The following is a 21,210-nucleotide window of genomic DNA, read 5'->3' as shown; positions in this document are numbered from 1 at the left end:
TAATCTTTCGTGTAATCCCTGATCTACGGAATGTAATCGCGTTTCCCCTTTTCTGGTTCTAGTTTCGAATCTCGAGACGAGATTCTTTTTAAGGGGGGTTGGTTGTAACACCCTGGTGTTACGATTTTTTTTTAGCGCTGCGATTTAGGCCTCAGTGAAATTTCGTGAAACAAGTTTCTCGGATTTTCAAGATTTTAAGATTGAGCTGAGGTTTAAAATGCCAGGCTTAACTAACGAATAGTGAGCAAGCTCCAACTCATGAATTCACACGTCTCCTGCCACTGCTGTCTCGGTCTATGCTCGTTTGTCTGGGCTGTCTCTATGCCGAGCCAAGCACCCGATGGACAGCGTCCTAGTCGTTTTGGCTTACTCACCACTGCCCTCTTAACCTTGCCACCGACGCGACCGCACCCTTATCGCAAGTAAATGCGTGCTGCCATGCTTGTCCCGCTAGAGCCATCGGAGGGCACTGCTCGGGTTGACCACTCCATTTCTATGTGCATCACGCCAAGCCCTGCCTGCCTCCATTGTCGGATACATGGCCACTGTTTCTTTGCCGCAGTCCACGTTCTGCCAAGGCCGAGCCATCTCATCACCATCGCCACCATGGTTTCATGCTGGGCAAGTCCTGGCATCCTACGCCCTGCCCTCGTGCACTTGTCTGCCTCTATCCCCTAGCCCCTTCTTTTTCTTTACCGTGAAGCACCTCCCCACTGCCTCGCCAGCCTCCGCGCTTGGCTGCCTCGCGCAAGCAACCGCTCGACCCCTCTCCTTCTCCTTCTACTCGGCCACCGCCTCTGCTGCGCACGCCCTTCCTCTTCCGTCCCCATAGTTCCATCGCGCATGAGCACCCTCGGTCGCTCGTGACTGTTGCCCCGTGCCTGCAGCGCGCGCCTGGGCTGCTTTGCCCCGTGGCCACCCCGACGCCATCCGCCTGGCTCGCCCTGCTGCTGCCGCCGTGAGCTCCACCTCCATGGTACCGCTTAGCCAGGCGCGTGTCAGGTCCGCCGGGCCTAGGCACCGGCACCTCGCCTCCCCGGTCCCCTTCGAGCCGCCGTGGCCGTCTAGCATTTGGCGTGTGGCTCTGCTCCACCGTCGTCCCGCGGCTCGCTACTTCTCCGCGCGTCGGCGCCATTCCCGCAGCACCTCGCCTCGCATCGCCGGTACCGGCCCTCCCTGCGAGCGAGCCCCAACCCGCGCGTAGCTTCGCCGCTCTCCTAGCTCCTCCCTTCGCGCTGCTGGCCGCACTACTCGCGCCGAGTCCGTGCGCAACTCCGCCGCGCACGCGAGCTACCGGCACCGGCGTCCTCTCCTTTGCCTTCCCAGCGTTCAGTGCCCCGGCGTCTGCGCCCGTGTGCCCACGACGTTGCCCCTCTCCTTCCCCTCCGTCTTTGTTGCTTTTCTGAGCCGAGCACCCGTCTAGGCGGCGTCCGCAGTCGCAGCGCCTCCCCCCCCCCCGCACTTGGCTCTCCCTTCTGTGCGCCATGCCCCTGTCCTCACAAAGCCACCAAGCGCCGCCGACGCCGCGCTCCCACCCTCGTAGCCGCAGTCTCGCCGGCGTCCGTGCCACCACCACCGAGCTAAGCCGCGACGACCTCGCTGCTCTTTGCCTCACCTGCGCGCCCCTTGGACCCACGCTGCCCTGCCATTCCAGCTCCGCACCGGGCCATAGCACTCCACCGTCGGCTGCGCCCGGCTCCCCTTGCTGCCTCGCATGCCCTGCACTTCGGCGTGGCCACGTCCTTGCTGCCTCTGCGCGCGCAGCGCGCCCGAGCATGCCGCGGCTCCTCTGTTCTTCGCTCACCGTCATCCGCACGGTTCGCCTGTTGCCCGTGGCCGGTGGTGCACCCCTCGCCGCATCAGCCCGCAACTGCAGCCGTGACGGCCACATCGCCTGCCCGCCATCACGTCCCGCGCCGGCTGGACATCGCCGGTGGCGGCTCCCCCGCGGCTTCCCAGTGCCCGCGTGCCGGCGCATCCGCCGCCGTGGAGCTCCACTCCGCATCATCCTTGCCACGCCGTCCCACGCCAAGTCCCTGCACGCCCATGCCGAACACGGCTGCGTCCTCGCTACCCGTGCCAGCAACGCCACTTCCCCTCCCCGCTCCTCGGCCACCGCCGTCGGGCTATCATGCGGTGCCGGCCGGTGCTCCTCTGCTTCTCTGGATGAAGGAGACGAAGGGAAGGTGAGATGGGTGAAAGTCCAAGGCAAAAATTTATACGAGGTTCTATTTGCGAAATACGTGACTCACCGAAATAGTGTCATCGTACTGCGGGTTGATTTGAGGATAACTCAAGGGCTGTTTCACAAATATGCCATGCCACCCGCCGTGCTGGGCCGGCCTGCCGCAGTGCCTGGGTCGTGCCTGCGCCGCGCGTGGGCCAGCCTGCTGGGCAGTGCTCGCCTGCCCCTGGGCCTGGTGCCAGCGCCTTGCTGGGCCGGCCTGAGGCTATCTGGGCCACCGCACGTCGTCCGCCTGGGCCGTCCTGGCCGTTGGTCCAGGCCGTGCTGGCTGGCCGGGCCGCTTTGGGCCCAAGGTCCTGTTTCCTTTTTTTCGGTGTTTTGTTAATTTCAGCAAGCGTCTGAATACTCCGAAATTGATAATAAAATGTAGAAAATCATAAAAATGCCAAATCAGTTTTGTTGAGTTCATAAAATCAGGACCTACTTATTAGTATATTTTGTTCACATAGTTCGATGATATTTTTGGAAGCCATATAATTAATCTAAGATATTGAATATTGCAAAATATAAACTTGTAGGAACTTTCGTGACAAATTGATAATAGTATTAGATCTGAAATCTTTACAGTAGGTCCCTAGCAATATTAGCTGCTCACCGTAATTTTTGTAGCTGTAAAATAATTAGTTGCTAGGTAAATAATAATGGCCTATTGCGAATAAAGAAATACCGTTGGTTTATATAACTAAACTAATTGTTGGGAAATAACGCCTTATCGGACAACGTGTATATGTAGCCTAAGTATGGTCGTCGTTAGAACTAGCCCGTTAGCTCGAGAGGCGTAAAGCGTATTTTACGAGTCGCGATTGCAGTTGATTAATTACATCTTTGCATTGCATCGCATGCATATCATATAGGTACGTCGATGGATCACGAAGTCGTCGGGAGTTGCTGTAGGAATGGTGCTTTTGGAGATCATGCCGCCATGATGGAAAGCTAACTTCTGATTATATTTTTCCCAGGCAAGCCCCGGTGCATAACCCCTACTTTTCTGCAGTTTAAATTATATTTGTGCATTAAGTTTTAAGGAGTTGAATGAAACCCACTTGCATATATATATATCTTTATTCTATGAGTCTTACTAGTATGACAGGATCGTGTAGAATGCTATGCTACAGGACTCCGATAGAAGTCGAGTGATTGTCTGTCACTCGCGAGAGATAGGAAATATATTACTGAATGATTATCACTTGGAAAATATAAATGGTGGAAAGGAAAATGGTGACCGGGCAGGGATATGGTTTGGGTATTGGTGGGTGTAAGAAGTTGTGTCGCAGCGGAGGCGGGTCATAGCTTGGTTACACCGTTTCTCCCTGTCTGGTCGATTAAGGACCGATCGTGCATATGACTCTAGGCAGGTCACAGACTTATTATCCCGAGCACATACTTGTGTATGGGTGCTTGGAAGACTTGTTGCTCTCTTGTCGCGGATCCGGCTCTTTCCGGACCGACTGTCAGGGTTTTATTTTGGTGGAGGAGGTCCTTGCACCGCACTGAGTCCGGGACTCAGGGGCGGGGGCTTGGAGTCCCAGTTTGGACGGGGACCTGGACACCCGGGACAGGAGAGTGATGGGTCAGTCCTGTTGGTGCCCGGGGTACAAGCGGGGCGTGTGTTTTCGGGGTACCCAGCTGGGGGCATTGATTCGCGAATCGCCGGGCTATCCGGTACGGCTTGTCTACGGTTTAGCATCGTAGTAAGAACTGAAAGATAAAAGATGGAAGATGGACAAAGGAAATCTGATTGCTTACCACCTGCTTGAAAGTAGCACAGGTGCTTACATAGAATGGTTAGTTAAGGAACCAATGCGGCTATTAATAAAAATCAAATATAAGGACGCACGCTTAGTAATGCTTTCTGCAAATGAAACCCACAAACCAGATAGCCTTGCATATCCTTGGAGTCTTTTCTTTTCTCCTATCGGGTAAGTCTTGCTGAGTACAATTGAGTACTTAGGGTTTTACTTCCCCTGTTGCAGGTGACAGGTGGACGCTTAAGCTGACCTTTGTGTGTGGATTCCTCCTGGTGGGCTCAGAGAGGATTTCCTTTACGCTGCGATCGTAGTTGTTATTTATAACTCTCACCAAATACTTTTATAAATGAAAGTTTCATAATCTGTTGCCGTAGTCTATATATATCAATACTTCACCATGTCATTAATAGATGTTTATTTCCGCTGTAACTCAGTTCACATGTTTCTATTCCGCTGTTCAATTAAATTATTTATAACTCTGATAACATGATTTCATTCCGCTGTTATATTAATAAATATTATACTCTGATGTTGTATTAAAAGTGATGTAAGAAATGGTTACGAATGATGTAAGCTTTATTCTCTCATTTGTGATTCTGGTGGCAAAAATGTGGATTTTCGGGTTCTCCCCTGGGGTGTGTCCGACGGAACCGAGTAATCTAGTGTTCTCCCCTGAGTGCTTAGTGTCTAACGGAAGACAAGCACTCCTGTGAGGCATTAAATTAGGCGGTTCTACCACAGTTGCTGCCTTGTCCTCGTTGCCTCCTCCCTAGCCATTCTCGTCTCAACTGTCATTGGCCTATCAGATGTCTCGTGTGCCAGAAATCCGGCCACGCTGTTGTGCATTGCCTTAACTCCCTTAGGCATGATGGCAGACAAGATCAACGTTATGGCGGTTTGGGTCCCTAAACTAGCCTGGTTTGCTCTTAGGGCGAATGTCCAACCGTTCGCCTCCAGTCCCCTTCCTTCAATTCATTCGGAGAGCTGGCTCGGTCTTCATGGGCCACTAAAGAAACTATGCCTGCAATTACTATCCCATGGAGCCTGTGGCCCAATGGTGCGAAAAAGGCGCCTGCCCCCAATAGTAATGTGCTCGATGAAGCCCTTAATCCCCCCGCTTAGAGGCTGCATGGCTCTTCGCCTTCCATTCTCATCGCTCTTACTACCATAGACAAAAGTGTTAACCCTCCCCAAGAATTGCAGACTGCTCTCCATTCTCATCCCCTCCAATCTCCTATGAGTAACGACATGGCGTACCAGTGGGCTGACCCTACTCCTTTCATTCCAAAAAACCTTCAGCATGAAGACATCACTAATCGTGAGTTCATGATTCGCACGGTTGCACCAGTGATGCCACCAGCTCAACATGAAGACCTTACCATTATCACCATTGATCCTCTTCCTGGTAATCCTATGCTCTTTGCTGCTGTCAGAGGGGTCATTAGAGATTTTCTGCAACTAGAGAAGAGGGTCCAATTTCTAGATATCCAGCCTTCACATCTGGGTTAGGCTTTAGTTCGTTTTACTCACACTTATGATAGAGATACCTTGATCCAAGAGAGTCCCTGTTGATGGTCACTAACACTAACTATAAACCATCAACATAGCCTGCATATATACTTAATTTCATCACCAAACATAGGTTTAGGGGTTTAAACTAATAAATTCCATGAGTTTTGGTGAATCTGTATTTTCAACAGGGTTTATCCAGAAAACCATCAAGGTGGACCTATTCGTTAAAGTAAATCATGATTATTCATGACGTAAATAGCACCAGGAGGTTCTAGATGACTCCAGAGGGCACTCCATCGAAACCTGGCTCTAGCAGCCCCTTCTTCGAATGTCGGTTCTCCACCGCCTTAAAGATAGCATCTACGCCGTTCATTCAAGTTGGTTTGATTCGAGGGTCCAGAATTGATGTTACCCCCTATATATATAGCCATATACCCCCCCCCTCTAGAGAGAGATCCTAAAACCCTAATTCATATCCTCTCCATTAGGATCAGAGCCAGCTATCAAGAGAAGATTAGTTCTCTATAAGATTTAGTCTTATAAATAATAGTGAGATAGAGTGTGAGGAAAGAGTTTGGAGGAAGTGTTGGCCTATCGGTGCTCTCTCTACGGCTTGTACCTTGGCGGAATCAAGTTCTACTTGAGATTGCTTCTAAGATGTCTCTAGTAATCAACTTCTAATTTAAGTAAGCATCTTGTTTATATTGTTCATCAGGATCATGACTCTTTTGAGTGCTTTATTCTCTTCCTAGGGGGAGTAAAGTATTAATCATAAGTGTAAGCATGGTTCTTAGACTTGAGTTAATCATGGATGCACCCTGCATTCTGGATCAGTGGTAGATCATGAAGTAGCATTAGAACGCAAGTGTGGCACATTCGTTGAGTCCTCTATAGTCCACCCCCTGTTTGTAGGCCAAGTAGGACCTGGCTACAAAGGAAAGCATCCTCTACTGGTGTCTTTCCCTAGTAATGTCCCTAGTTGAATAGTAGAAGATATAGCTTACCAAAGTCATAACAAGAGAACCTTAGTAATACTCTCTACGCTCATGTTTATCATAACCTTGTTGCTACCCCTAGATTAAGTTAGATTGTAGTTAATCGCACACATTTCCCTGTGGATACGATACTTGGAATACTTCCGGGTGAAAGCTACAGCAGTATCCGTGCGCTTGCGGATTTATCTGTGCGTCTTAAATATACCAACAGTCCCTATATCTTTGATAATGTCAATGTGCCCTTTTGCAAACACAATGGAGGTAGAAATTGGCACAATGCCTAGTTTAATCATGAGTGTTGGATGTTGTTATTGGGTTTCCCTAGTGACTATTGGACTGAACGCCACATTCAGCAAGTAGTAGGAGGCTTTGCAAGGGTTCTGGTATTTGAGGCTGATGAAAGGTACACAACAAGGCTGTTGGTGAGAGCTAAGGTGAAAGATGTGCAAAAGGTCCCTTAGTTCATAGTGTATGAAGATCTAGAGGCTAGTATTGGGGAGTCTTGGACCATACAATGTGAAGTTCTACAACACAAGCCACAGGGAGATGGGCCACCAGAAGAAGATCCCATCCCTAAGAACCTAAATCTAGAATTGGGTATGCCATTTGATTTCTTTGGGCTAGGTCAACCAGTTAATGGTCTAGTAGACCAGCCACAGCATAACCAAGGGTAGGATGTCAACAATTGGGATCCTTGGCCTATGGAAATCCAAGCTCAGGATCAGCAGATGTAGGAAACTAATGACCTTCTAAACCTCAATGATGAGCCTCAGCCATAGGAGCGAGGGAACCTAGATTTGAATAAGCCTCCTCTAAATCTTGATCTAGACCCAGTCATTATCAATCATATTCACCATGTGTTGACATTTCTTAGCATCACTCTTTACTAAGTTATCAGCCCTAGCAATGATGCCAAAAATGCATTATTGGTAATTATTGAGAACACTGGAAAATCTATATATATTAAGTATCTGCAAACGCACAGATAATATACCATTGTAGCATTTCACCCGGGAGAACCGACGTGCGAAGCGGAGGCTGACACGTGAGGCTAGGGAACTAGCCGGCCTATAGGTGGGACCGGCCAGTCCCACCTAGAAGCCTCTTGGTCCCCGCTTCGGTGGAGTGTCTTCTAGTGCCCTCTGGAACCTTCTGGAGTTGTTTACGTCGTGGAAAAACATGATTTAATTTGATGAATTGATCCTCCTTGATGGTTTTCTAGATAAACCCAGATGAAAGCATAGATTCACCAAAACTTGTGAAAAATATCAGTTCAAACACCTAAGTCTATATTGGTGATCATTTTCAGACATGATTTCAAGTTATATTAACGGTTCATGATGGATGGTAACTACCGTCAACAAACTCCTCCAAGCTTAACCTTTGCTCGTCCTTGAGCAATGCTAAACTTAGCAATGGATTAGGAGTTGCTACAATGTTTTTATCCCTCAAAAGTACATATGCGTTCAAATAAGAATTCTCCTCTGGATTAGAACAAACTAATCTGATTTTCAAACTTACCCATATTACCTTCAACCATGGGGCTTGTAGCCTTCACTTGAGTCTTAAGTAATTGAAAGATAGAACGATCAAGTCAAGCACTATGTCTCATATTCTTTGCTCAACCATTATTCTGGAGTTTTTTTTGCAAGTTTTCAAAATAAAACTCAGAGTTTTCATTGTATGACACTCTCAAGTCTCTCAAAATATGGGGTATTTGTGGATCCTCACCAAGGCAAAAATAATGTTATGCCTTTCTTCCTACAACTAAAGCTTATGTAGAACTCATAGGAATGGTGATAACATGAAAGAGCATACTTGCAATACATATATTGTAAAGTCAAACCTCGGATCCAAAGAGAGTTAAGTCATACAATCAAATCAAGATGTGCATGTGTGTAAAATGTGGTGGATATATATGGTGGCTAGCCTAATTCTACTATGCTCCTTGAAAACATATCTCTCTTTTGAATCTTAGAAATAATTGTAAGAGAACATGGGCTATCTTATTCATCTCATCATCATTTTTTAGGCGGGCATCTGAGTACCCAGTGTTTTAATATCTCGAACACTTGTCTATTTTTTCAATTCTTTGTCCTTTCTTTTTTTATAAATAACTTTTGCATAGCCCTTGCTTCTTTTCTGCAACAAAACTTTTGAGAGATAGCAACAAGAACTTGGAGCATTTTATTTGGTGGATGAAACCTATCAAGAATATTTTTGGTGTTTACTCCTAGTGTAAGAGTAAAACATTTTTGGGTGAATTTAGATGGAATGCATGTTTTTGCGCCGACTCCCAGTGTAGGAATAGTGCATATGTGGTGGCGTGTACATGATCTTGATTTTAAGAGCATGACAAACCTCTCATAAGGGTCAACAAAGCTTGACAAAACTCAATGCATAATAAGTAGCATACGTGAGTGGATGTTTTCCTAGCCTAAATATCATGTTTGGCTCTAGTAGGAATTCAAGTATTGTCAAACAGGAACTCATCATGTTGCCTTTTTTATATTTTCAAAAGAAATCTCCAAAATTTAGTATCACTTGGAATAAGATGAATAGCTGCTCAGACCTTCTCATATCATATCCGCCAATTACCTAGACTTAGATCAAGCATTTGCTACCCACGAGTTTCAAGTTCAGAGTAAATTCTCATATCAAAACAGTCATATCCAAAACTCAGAAGAATTCAAGGCTGAAAACTAAGTACTTGAAAGGAATTACAACAGAGCAACTATTCATAATTTCTATCATGACACATCATCTTCAAGTTTTTGTATTTATTCAGCTCTTAAAAACAAAAATTATAGCAAACTTTATGCACACTCTTTTTATTTGGTTTTCAATTTTTTAGATCACACATTACTAATATATAAAAGATAAAGACAAATTTTTATTTTGTTTTTGTTATGCATCTCTTTTTTTTAAATAAGACGAACTTTGAAAATAAATAAAGAAAAAGGGAAAAAGAAATAAAATACTAGGAAAGAAAACTTACCTTAGATACTGGGGGATCCTCCTCCCCCAAGCTGGATGTTGCCGTAGTCCTTCAGAATGATGGGTTGAAGTTGAGCTTTTCGAACAAATAGTTCCAATTCTCATTCTCCTACTGCTGGTGTTGCTGGATGTCGGTGAGCCATTCTCCTACTTCTGTTTGCCACTGGGAGTGCTAGTGAAGCGTGTTCTGAATGTCTTGCTATGTCTCTTTGATAGTGGTCAACCTGGTGTCGAGGCGGGCATGCTCCATCTGCTGGTTATGATAGCCCATTGGCTGATCATGGTGGCCCATCTGTTGGTCCTGATAGCCATGGGTAGAGAAGGACATACATCCTCTCTGGTGGCCGCTTGAAACTTCTTCATAGGGTTGTTGTTGATAGTAGTCGAAGTTGCCATACTGCCATTGCTCACTTGAGCCCTGTTACCAGGAGTTTTCAGAGTGCTGAGGAGCGGGCTACTCCTAGCCAGCATGCTTAGGATGGTTCATTCGAGAAGACCCCGGCTGATCCCATCCTGCATAGCTGGTGAAGGTAGGTCCTTCGGGAGTTGGATCATCACCACGGTATCGGGGCTGCGGGTTGCGAGTAATTCTTGCAGAAGCACTTCTGCAAGGTGCTGCCTTCTTCACTTGTAGATCAAAAACAAAAGAATTCACCGTATACAAACTAAGGTTCCGGTCTAGTAATGGAATCTCAGTTGTATACCCCAAATACATCATGACAAGTTGACCATTATTGTTCTTTTTTAGCATGTGAGCCTGGACAAAAATATTCATAATCGATCTTCAATATAAACAACAGAAGTATTTTCCAAAAGACCCAAATTTTGGGCAATGCGGGTGACCAAATTGGTATAGCCGACATCTCCCTTGAGTTCAAAAACTTCCTTCCATTGTTTCATCATGAATTTAACAGGTGAAACCTCTCTTCTCTTAACCATGTCATAAAGTAACTTGAGTTCATCAATCCTTACGGTGCGAAAATCATTTCTAGGAAATAAAGAAAATCCTAGTCATTTATGTATGAAGCGCAGGGTAGGGTGATGAATATCACTAGTGTGAGGATGGTGACAATTGTGTTCCTTGGATATTTATCTCTAGAATTTTGTCCTATCAAAATCTTGCAAAGTAGAATCTATGTCAACTACGCACTGTGCGTCTTAAATATACCAACAGTCCCTATATCTTTGACAATGTCAATGTGTCCTTTTGCAAACACAATGAAGGTAGAAATTGGCATAGTGCCCAGTTTAATCATGAGTGTTGGTTGTTGTTATTGGGTTTCCCTAGTGACTATTGGACTAAACGCCACATTTAGCAAGCAGTAGGAGGCTTTGCAAGGGTTCTAGTATTTGAGGCTAATGAAAGGTACACAACAAGGCTGTTGGTGAGAGCTAAGGTGAAAGATGTACAAAAGGTCCCTTAGTTCATAGTGTATGAAGATCCAGAGGCTAGTATTGGTGAGTCTTGGACCATACAATGTGAAGTTCTGCAACACAAGCCATAGGGAGATGGGCCACCAGAAGAAGATCCCATCCCTGAGAACCTTAATCAAGAATTAGTATGCCATTTGATTTCTTTGGACCGGTGAAAGCTCTAGTTTGGTTTTGGTGAATTGATGAAACCCTTAGTGCTAACCTAGTTTATCAAAGTGATTATAAGATAAGTAGCACTACTCTAAGTGATGAAGCAAATGAAGATCATGACATGATGATGATGATGGCATGGTGATGATCAAATGCTTGGACTTGAAAAGAAGTAAGAGAAAAACAAAAGCTCAAGGCAAAGGTGAAATTGATAGGAGCCTTTTGATTTAGTGATCGAGATACTTAGAGAATGTGATCACATTTAGGATTGATAGCCGTACTATTAAGAGGGGTGAAACTCGTATCAAAATGAAGTTATCAAAGTGCCACTAGATGCTCTAACTCATTGCATATGCATTTAGAATCTAGCGAAGTGCTAACACCCTTGAAAACATTTTTTGTGAAAATATGCTAACACATGTGCACAAGGTGATACACTTGGTGGTTGACATATTTGAGCAAGGGTTTGAAACTTCACCGGTGGAGTGTCTACCCATAGAGTGCGAACAGTCTGACGATGCCACCAATGCCCTATACAAAAAAGATAGGGTTTTACAGAGTGCTTCGGACGCTGGTCTCAACTGGACCAGAGCGTCAGGTCAGTGGAAGAAGTGAAGATGCTGGCATTGGTCTTCGATCGAACGCTGACCGGACACTGGTTGGGTGTGTCTGGCCCCACTGATGTGGCAGCACACAGTGGAGACGATGTGTGACTAGACGCTGGGTGAGTCTGGTCGGACGTGACCGGACGTGTCCGGTCATGAATTTCCACCTCTAGAAGCTTAGCGGAAGTGACCGGATGCTGGGGTCTAACATCCGGTCGGGCGTGACTAGACGCGTCCGGTCGCGAGTGGAACCTTACTGGAAGTGACAGAACGCTGGGGTCCTATGTCTAGTCCTACAATGTAGTGTGTCCGGTCATAACTTAAATGTACTGATGACTGTTGAGATCGGACGATCAGCATTTGAAGCAGGGGCCACGTGACGTGCATCACGTGACTAGACACTGGGGTCCTGCATCATCTGACCGGCGCGTCCGGTTGCCTTGATTTTTAGTGGACTGAGGAGCCAACGACTTTATTTTGTGGGGGCTTCTATTTAAGCCCCATGGCCGGCTCAAGCTCACTCACTTGGCCATTTGTATTGATATAGCAACCTTGTGAGCTTAGCCAAAGCTCTCCCACTCATCTCTATCATTGATTCATCATCTTTATGAGATTGGGAGTGAATCCAAGTGCATTGCTTCAGTGTTTGCATCTAGAGGCACTTGGTGTTCGTGTTTCACTGCGGGGTTCGCTTGTTACTCTTGGTGGTTGCCGCCACCTAGATGGCTTGGAGCAGCGAGGATCGTCGAGCGAAGGTTGGTGATTGTCTCCGGCTCCGATCGTGATGCTTGTGACGGGTTCTTGACCTTTCCCCTGCGGAGAGCCAAAAGGTACTCTAGTAAATTGCTCGTGGCTTATGTGATCCTCATCTTGTGTTGGTTGTGCGGCACCCTATTGAGGGTTTGACGTGTGATGCCAGTCAGCTCGTGAACCTCCAAGTGAGTGAATCGCCCCAACGAGGACTAGCTTGCCAGCAAACAAGTGAACCTTGTAAAAAATTATTGTGTCATCATTTAATTCCGAGGTGATTGGTCTTCATTGGTATTCATTCTTGTGATTGATTGGTTCATTCCTCGACTCGGCGGTATAATCATCTTACTCACTTTCTCTTTATATTACTGCAAACTAGTTGTCAAGCTCTTTAGTGTAGCTAGTCGTGAGAGCTTGTAGTTTGGTTAGTGTGGCTCTTTAGTTAGCCTTTGAGAGCACACTAACTTAGTGTAGGGACATAGCCATTGTGTGGATAGAGGCTATATAAACTAGAATTGTGGTAGGTGGCTTGCATTTTTAGTAGGCTAGCGCAACACTCGCTTCACCTCATATTTGTCTAACCAGTTTGCTAAGTGTTGTTGTAGAAATTTTTAATAGGCTATTCACCCCCTAGCCATTAGGACCTTTCAGCTGGGTCAGCCAGTTAATGGTCTAGTAGATTAGCCACAGCATAAACCAAGGGCAGGATGTCAACAATTGGGATCCTTGGCCTATGGAAATCCAAGCTCAGGATCAACAGATGCAGGAAGCTAATGATCTTCTAAACCTCAATGATGAGCCTCACCTAGAGGAGGGAGGGAACCTAGATTTGAATCAGCCTCCTCTAAATCTTGATCTAGATCCAGTCATTATCAATCATATTTACCCTGTGTTGACATTTCTTAGCATCACTATTTACTAAGTTGTCATCTCTAGCAATGATGCCAGAAATGCATTGTTGGTAATTATTGAGAATACTTAAAAATCTATATATATTAAGTATCTGCAAGCGCATAGATAATATACCATTATAGCATTTCATCCAAGAGTATACCAGGTATCGTTATTTATATTTTCCACAAGGAGGAGCGATAGGGTGGCTAGAGATATTGACAAATATGCATACTTATGACAAGATCATTAGCTCTCATGCTATAGCAGGGGTAAGTCAAGGAATAAATGTATGATAAGTGTGAGGTATTGATAGTAATTCAGAGATAGAAATAGATACTCGTAAATGTAGTATGGTTAGGCAGAAGATTAATTAAGAGCAAAAGATTCATAAGTTATTCCTTATTTATTAAGTCTTTTGTACATCCAAGTATATATACTCTCATCTATAGCATAATTAACTCTGTATCTATGCATAAGGAACATTTTTAAGGAAGATCAAGAACAGAGTTTGTCTCCCTTCGCAACCGGGTTCTACTTGTTCTACAAATGGGGAGTAGACTACAAATGACTCAATGAGAGTGTCACATCCGCGATCTACCACATGACCCAGAGTGTAGAGTGCATCCACAGGTAAACAATATTTAAGCACCACACTTACATAATGTCGACCACTTAACTCACTCAAGTATTGAGCTAAGCGCTTTGCGAACATATGTATAAATTCATTATCAATCATGACTATATCAGGCATACAACTAGAGAAAACTAGGAACATAATAAATAGCAACATAATATTGAAGTAGCACAAAGTCAAAATATAGAGGGATACAATGGCTTTACCAGCCTCTAGATGGCGAATCCGGAATCCTGAGCAAATGCCTAACTCTACTAAAATTTTGCTAGCTAGCCTATACTAGAACTTGAAGAATTGGAGCTCTATTCTCTTCTCTCTAGAAACCTTAATTTCTGGTCTGCTATTGACTTATGCAAATTTGCCTGAGGGAGGGGGGCAGGGGTTGGTATATATAGGCCGGAGCGTCAATTCTAAGCGTTCGAATCAAACCGACTTGAATAAACGGTGGAGATGCAATCCTTAAGGCGGTGGAGAACCGACGTGTGAAGCGGAGGCTGACAGGTGGGGCCAGGGGACCGGCCGACCTGTAGGTGGGACCGGTCGGTCCCACCTAGAAGCCTCTCGGTCTCCGCTTTGGTGGAGTGTCTTCTGGTGTCCTCTGGAACATTCTAAAGTTGTTTACGCCGTGGAAAAACGTGATTTAATTTGATGAATTGATCCTCTTTGACGGTTTTCTGGATAAACCCTGCCGAAAGCACAGATTCACCAAAACTTGTGGAAATTATCAGTTTAAACCCCTAAGTCTATATTGATGATTATTTTCATGCATGATTTCAAGTTATATTGACGGTTCATGATGAACGGTAATTGTCGTCAACACCCTGCTCAAGAAGAAGACTTCATGGAGATAAATGATCTGCAGAACAACGAGGAAGTTCATTACCTGCTTCAGCATGAGAATGAGGTGTTCCAGTTGAATCCTCAGGAGCACGAACTCATGGAAGCGGATGATGATTTTCATCAACAGCTGGACATCAACATTCCTGCTGCTCCAGGTACCCAAATGTATTGGCAAGTGGAAGAAGTCCCTCTAGATCAGCTTGTGGAACCAGGAGATGAGGGATTCCCTGTTCAAAATAATAACCCACCTGAGCAACAGGCAGAAGAAAATCATCCTCAGGCAAATGATCTGGAGCTCCCAAATGAAATTCAGGCAGAAGAAATTTATCCTCAGGCAGTTGGTCAGCATCCTCAGGCAGATGATCAGCAGTTTCCAAATTAAAATGAGTTTTTTTAAGCTATAATTGCAGAGAACGATCAGGAGGTTCTGAATCAGGGACATGGCAATAATCTTTAGATTGGTAGTCCTTTTGGGAACTGAAGAGAGGGACCCAGCATGGGCTCAATACAAAAATGCAGAGGCAACTAGACTCTGGGCTAGATTCTTCTCTTCAGGTAACACCTCAGCACTGCATGTTAACATCCCTGTGGCTTGGTCAAATTTTTTCACAGTTCTGCTACTCTCTCCATTCAGTTTCCAGTGGGCTAAAACTTTGTTGTCTTCTAGAATCCCTGAGTTCATCCTCTCTAATACTGGTTCTGTTGAGTTCTTAGTTCCATCCTCCTGCCCTAATAACAATCTATGTTGCTTACCAGATAGTGGTGAAGCCAGTCAGGCCCTGCAAGTGGGAGGTAGCAAAGAAGCTCCATCTTCAAGCTTGAGGAAAAGAAATGCCAAGAGAATGAGTGCTTTAGTGGAGACAGAGGTAAGAAGCCCTAGATTGAAAGAATCTACTAAGCAATTTAAACAAAAAAGCTGCACAAATAAGAAATGCTTGGCATGCACCCCAGACCCTCCAATTCTAAAGAAAGATGTCATAAAAAAACTTGCTTTTGATTTCTGCAAATTGGATGAAACTGATCTCAATGATGACCTCTTACAGGCTAAGAGAAAGAAGCCCTACCTGGTTGCTAGAGCCAGAATTGTGATGGGTGAGCCCTCACCAGCTAATCAGGCTTTGGAGGATCAGGATGGTAGCAGCATTGGGGAGAACAAGCTAGATGAGCAGAGAAATGAAGGAAGCCAGGAACACCAGGTCAATGAAGGAAGGGAAGATGGTCAGGCCCCTAGAGGAGAGGCCTAAATCCTCTATCAGTTTCATGGAAAGACAACAGTTGTTTGCTTTTGAGCCTCTCTCCCCTGAGGCAACTTTGTTTTTCTCCTGCAAGATGTTTAGTGGAGAAACTCTTCCCATATTTATGAGTAGCTTCTGTATTAGGTCTTTAATCTGTAATGGACAAGGAGTTTGGAATGTTTGCTCTGGAATGCCTGTTAAGACTAATGCAAGTCTAGTCAGCGGTTTTAAAGTTACTCCTTGGTCTGTGTTGTTAATTTCTCCTAAATCTAATCCATGAATCACAACAGAAATTGGAATGTGCTCTACTGGAATGTCAGAGGCCTGAATGCTTCTAGAAAATGGGACTCGGTCAGAAACAAAGTCTTAGAATCAAATTGTGATATTGTGTGCTTCCAAGAAACAAAAAAAGATAGCTTTGATGTGAGTTTTATCAGAAAGTTACTTCCAGTGGCTTTCGATGATTTCCTTTTTGTTCCATCTGTGGGAGCTTTAGGGGTCTATTGGTAGCTTGGAAGTCTGTTTATTTTGCTGGCTCTCTGAAGTTTGCAAACAGTATGGCAATTGCTGTAGACTTCATTTCCAGACACAACGACAGTGCCTGGACCCTATGGAATGTATGTGGCCCATGCACTCCAGATGGTAAGAGGGAGTTTATCACTTGGCTGAAAGGGATAGACATTAATCATGAAGTGGATTGGATTATTCTAGGGGATTTCAACCTTTATAGGTATCCTGAAAATAGAAATAGAGAGGGGGCTGATCATACTGAGATGTTTCTCTTCAACAGTGCTATCAGTCATCTAGGTCTAACAGAAATTCCTCTTCAAGGCAAAAAATTTACTTGGTCAAACATGCAGAGCCCTCCCTTGCTTGAGAGATTGGATTGGGTGTTTACCAACAATAGTTGGACTCTTACATACCCTCAAACTACCTATAAAGTTTTGGTGAAGGAGGACTCTGATCACAACCCTCTTCTTATCTCCATTTCTACCAACATTCCAAAAGCTCACATATTCAGGTTTGAAAATTTTTGGCTTCTTAAGGATGGCTTTCAGGAGATCTTAATTGGAAATTGGACTGCACCTGTTCACTTGACAGATAAGGAAAAAATTCTCACAAGCAAATTTAAAAACCTGAGAAGTGCCCTTAAAACTTGGAGTTCCAAACTCTCCAGTCTTAAGTCCTGCATAGAGAATGTCAGCTTAACTTTGTAGCTCATTGAAACTTTGGAAGAGTACAGAGATTTAAGTGTAGAAGAATGGAACTTCAGGTCCATCTTAAGAGATAAGCTCCTCACTCTTCTTGAGCAACAGAGAATTTACTGGAAACAAAGAGGTGCCATAAAGTGGGCAACACTGGGAGATGCAGGGACTAATTTTTTTCATGCAAATGCAACTATAAGGCATAGAAGAAATGCTATTGCTAATCTCAAAAATAATGATGGTGACATTGTGAGCTCCCATGTTGATAAAGAAATTCTAATCTGGCAATCATTTAAGCAAAGAATAGGCCAATCTGATTACAAGGAAATGTTATTTGATCTACCTTCCCTTATTCAAGCTCATGAGGGCCTTGATTGTCTTGAACTTCCCTTCACCACCACTGAAATTGATGATATTGTGAAACAGCTCATAAATGATAAATCTCCTGGACCTGATGGCTTCAGCAATGAATTTATTAAAAAATGTTGGAACCACATCAAAAATTATTTCTATAACCTCTGCTGTGATTTTCAAGCCAATCAGGTATGCTTGAACAGCATCAACTCATCCTTTATCACTCTGGTTCCTAAAATCCAGAGCCCTTCCTCAATCTCTGATTTTAGGCCTATCTCTTTGCTCAATAGCTCCATGAAGCTGATCACTAAGCTGTTAGCCAACAGATTGCAAGAGGTTATCATCCCTTTGATCCACACAAACCAATATGGGCTTATTAAGAGCAGAACCATCCAAGATTGCTTAGCCTGATCTTTTGAATATCTTCACCATTGCCACCACTCTAAAAAGAAAATCATTATCCTCAAACTTGACTTTGAAAAAGCCTTTGACAAGATTGAGCATAACTCCATCTTAAGATTACTTGAGGCCAAAGGTTTTGGCATTACCTGGCTGTCCTGGATCAAAACAATCCTCTCCTCTGGCACCTTTAAAGTTCTTCTTAATGTCCCTACGAAAATAGTGCAATGTAGGAGAGGTGTGAGATAAGGGGACCCCCTCTCACCTCTTCTCTTTGTTCTTGCTGCTGATCTCCTTCAATCCATTTTGAACAAAGCCAAAAAACAGTGAGATTTTGAATCTCCCTATTCCCCTCAGTTCTTCATCTGATTTCCCTGTCATCCAGTATGCTGATGACACTCTCATTATTATGGAAGGAGAGCCTAGACAACTGTTTTTCTTGAAATCAATCCTACATTCCTTTTCTGAGTCAACTGAGCTAAAAGTTAACTATAGTAAGTCTATGATGGTGCCTACCAGCATTTCTGAGAATAAATTTGATCATCTACCTAATACTTTTGGCTGTTCTAAAGGCTCCTTCCCATTCACTTACCTTGGCCTGCCTCTGGGTTTAACTAAACCCAAAATTGATGACTTTCAGCCTTTGGTAACCAAGTATGAAAGGAGACTAATCTCTTTAGTTAATAAGCCCTGCTTCCTAAGCACTTCCTAGATAACTATGCTAGTTAATTACAGTCATTAAAGACCTTGGGCAGCCCAAGAGGTGTGTACGGCTGCCAAGGCACCTATCTGTTTAGCTATGCTCTAGTGAGCTGTTTGTAATCAATGCAATGTCTATCTCTATATATAATCAAGGAGACGGCCTGGGGCGTGTGGCCTCTGGCTAATCAAGTCTGTGTTACCTCCAACATTTGGTACCAGAGCCTTGTTAGACACCAAAGAGCCACGAGGCCAACTTCTCACCTCCTCCACCCCATGTCGACCTCTGCTGAGCGCGCTGCCAGGCTCAAAGCCAAGGGAACCGGCGATGGAGAGCTGGGCGACCCCTCCAGCCGGGCCGCGCGCTTGAAGGCTGCAGAGGAAGCAGCAGCGCTGGCAGTCCAGGCAGCAAAGCAGGCGGCGGCTGCTGCAGAGGCGGCAGCAAGGACGGCGTAGGAGCTGCGGGCCGAAATTGCTGCTGAGAAGGGAGAAGAGGATGCAGAGGAGGAGGAAGAGGAGGCGGAGAGCAGGAATCGGGGGCTGCGGACTCCGTCGCGAGACAGGAGGCGCTCGCAGTCACCACTGCGGGACCGGAGGCGCGGCCGCGGCGGCGGTCGCTACGAATCACCGCAAGGCAGAGTGGTGTACCGCGACTCCGGTAGCAGCACATCGTGGCCGATGCTGGACAAGTCAAACTACTACGAGTGGAGTCAGACCATGAAGCTAAGGATGCAGGCGCGCGATCTCTGGGACGCCATCGAGGGCGGCCCTGTCCAGTTTCGCGATGACAGGCGCGCACTGGAGGTGATTGTCGGGGCCGTGCCCAAGGAGATGGGCATCCCACTCCTCGACAAGGCTACGGCGAAGGAGGCGTGGGACGCCATCACTGCGACTCGCATCGGCGTGGACCGGGTCCGTCGAGCAACGCTGCAGCGCCTACGCCGCGATTGGGAGAACATCGGCGTCAACCCCGGCGAGCAAGTGGAGGATTTCGCCCTGCGTCTATCAACTCTGCACCAGCAACTTGTCATTCATGGTGACAAGGACATCACTGAAGAGCGAGTGGTGGAGAAGTTTCTGCGCACGGTGCCGGCCAAGTACGCGCAGATTGTTGTCACCATTGAGCAGTTCCTTGACTTCGAGGCGCTCAATCTCGAGGAGGTGACTGGAAGGCTCAAGGCGGTGGATAATCGCGAGGAACAAGCGCTGACCGAGCCGGTGGCCATCAACGGCAAGCTGCTATACACCGAGGAGCAGTGGAGAGCGCGCTGGAGGAAGGAGAAGAAGGGAGATGATGCCGGTGGTCCTGGTTTCAAGAACCAGCGTGGTGGTGATGGACGTAGCCGCGGTGGTGGATGAGGACGAGGCAGAGGCGGTGGACGTGGTGGCGGACGAGGAGATGGCAATGTTGCTGGCCGCGTCGGCCCCAACACCTGCCTCAACTGCAACCAGGAGGGCCACTGGGCACGTGAGTGTCCCCAGCCGCGCCGTGAAGGTGCAGAGCGCGGCGGTAGAGGTGGAAACCGTGCTGGCCGCGGCTGTGGCAGCCGTGGTGGAGGTCGTGGCGGCGGAAATCAGGCTGGGCAGCGTGGCGGGAACCAAGGAAGGCATGAGGCGCGCGCCCAGTACGCCGAGTGCGATGAAGATGGCGCTCTGTTTCTGGCACATGGCTTCATCAGCCTGGAACAGAGCACGCCGGCGCACAGCTACACGGCGCAGCACGTTGAACTTTTCCAGCCACGTGCTCGCGCCTATCTCGGCGTGCACGAAGAAGAGGTGGACAGCGGCTGGTACCTGGACTCTGGCGCGACGCATCACATGACCGGGCGCCAAGAGTTCTTTGCTGATCTGAACACTGGCGTTCGAGGAACGGTCAGGTTCGGGGACGCGTCGAAGGTAGAGATCAAGGGCGTCGGGTCTATTGTTTTCCAAGCCAAGACCGGTGAGCAGAGGGTCCTTCATGGTGTCTACTTCATTCCAGCACTGAAGAACTCTATCCTAAGTCTGGGTCAGCTTGATGAAGGAGGGTCCAAGGTTGAGATTGACGATGGCGTGCTTCGCATTTGGGACAAGAGCCGCCGTCTGCTCGCCAAGGTACATAGAGGGAAGAATAGATTGTATATTCTGCATCTTGAGGCTGCACAACCTCTCTGTCTCGCGGCGCGCAAGGATGATGAGGCGTGGCAGTGGCACGAGCGTTTCGGCCATCTGCACTTCGACGCACTCCGGCGACTCAGCAAGGAGGAGATGGCGCGCGGGATGCCGGTGGTCGACCATGTTGAGCAGGTGTGTGACACCTGCGTTACCACCAAGCAGAGGCGGCGTTCCTTTCCGGCTGCAGCAGCATACCGTGCCCAGAATCAGCTTGAGCTGGTGCACGGTGACCTGTGCGGTCCGGTCACGCCAACGACACTGGCGGGCAACCGCTATATCTTGCTGCTCGTCGATGACGCTACCCGTTTTATGTGGGCTGTGCTGCTGCCATCCAAGGACGCAGCAGCAGAAGCAATTAAG

At 46.4% G+C, this 21,210-nt stretch overlaps 1 protein-coding gene across 1 annotated transcript; it reads left to right on the top strand.

The window, feature by feature from the left end:
* Positions 1-19,374: 19,374 nt before the first annotated feature.
* Positions 19,375-20,055, top strand: LOC136515704 (uncharacterized). The gene has a single exon (XM_066509225.1). It carries the CDS (start codon positions 19,375-19,377, stop codon positions 20,053-20,055), a length of 681 nt encoding a protein of 226 aa, XP_066365322.1.
* Positions 20,056-21,210: the final 1,155 nt, after the last annotated feature.

This window comes from Miscanthus floridulus, chromosome 17 (genome assembly GCF_019320115.1).
Source record: "Miscanthus floridulus cultivar M001 chromosome 17, ASM1932011v1, whole genome shotgun sequence".
Lineage (NCBI taxonomy): Eukaryota > Viridiplantae > Streptophyta > Magnoliopsida > Poales > Poaceae > Miscanthus > Miscanthus floridulus.
The sequence above is the reverse complement of the archived record's forward strand: the minus strand, read 5'-3'. Positions and strand labels throughout refer to the sequence as shown.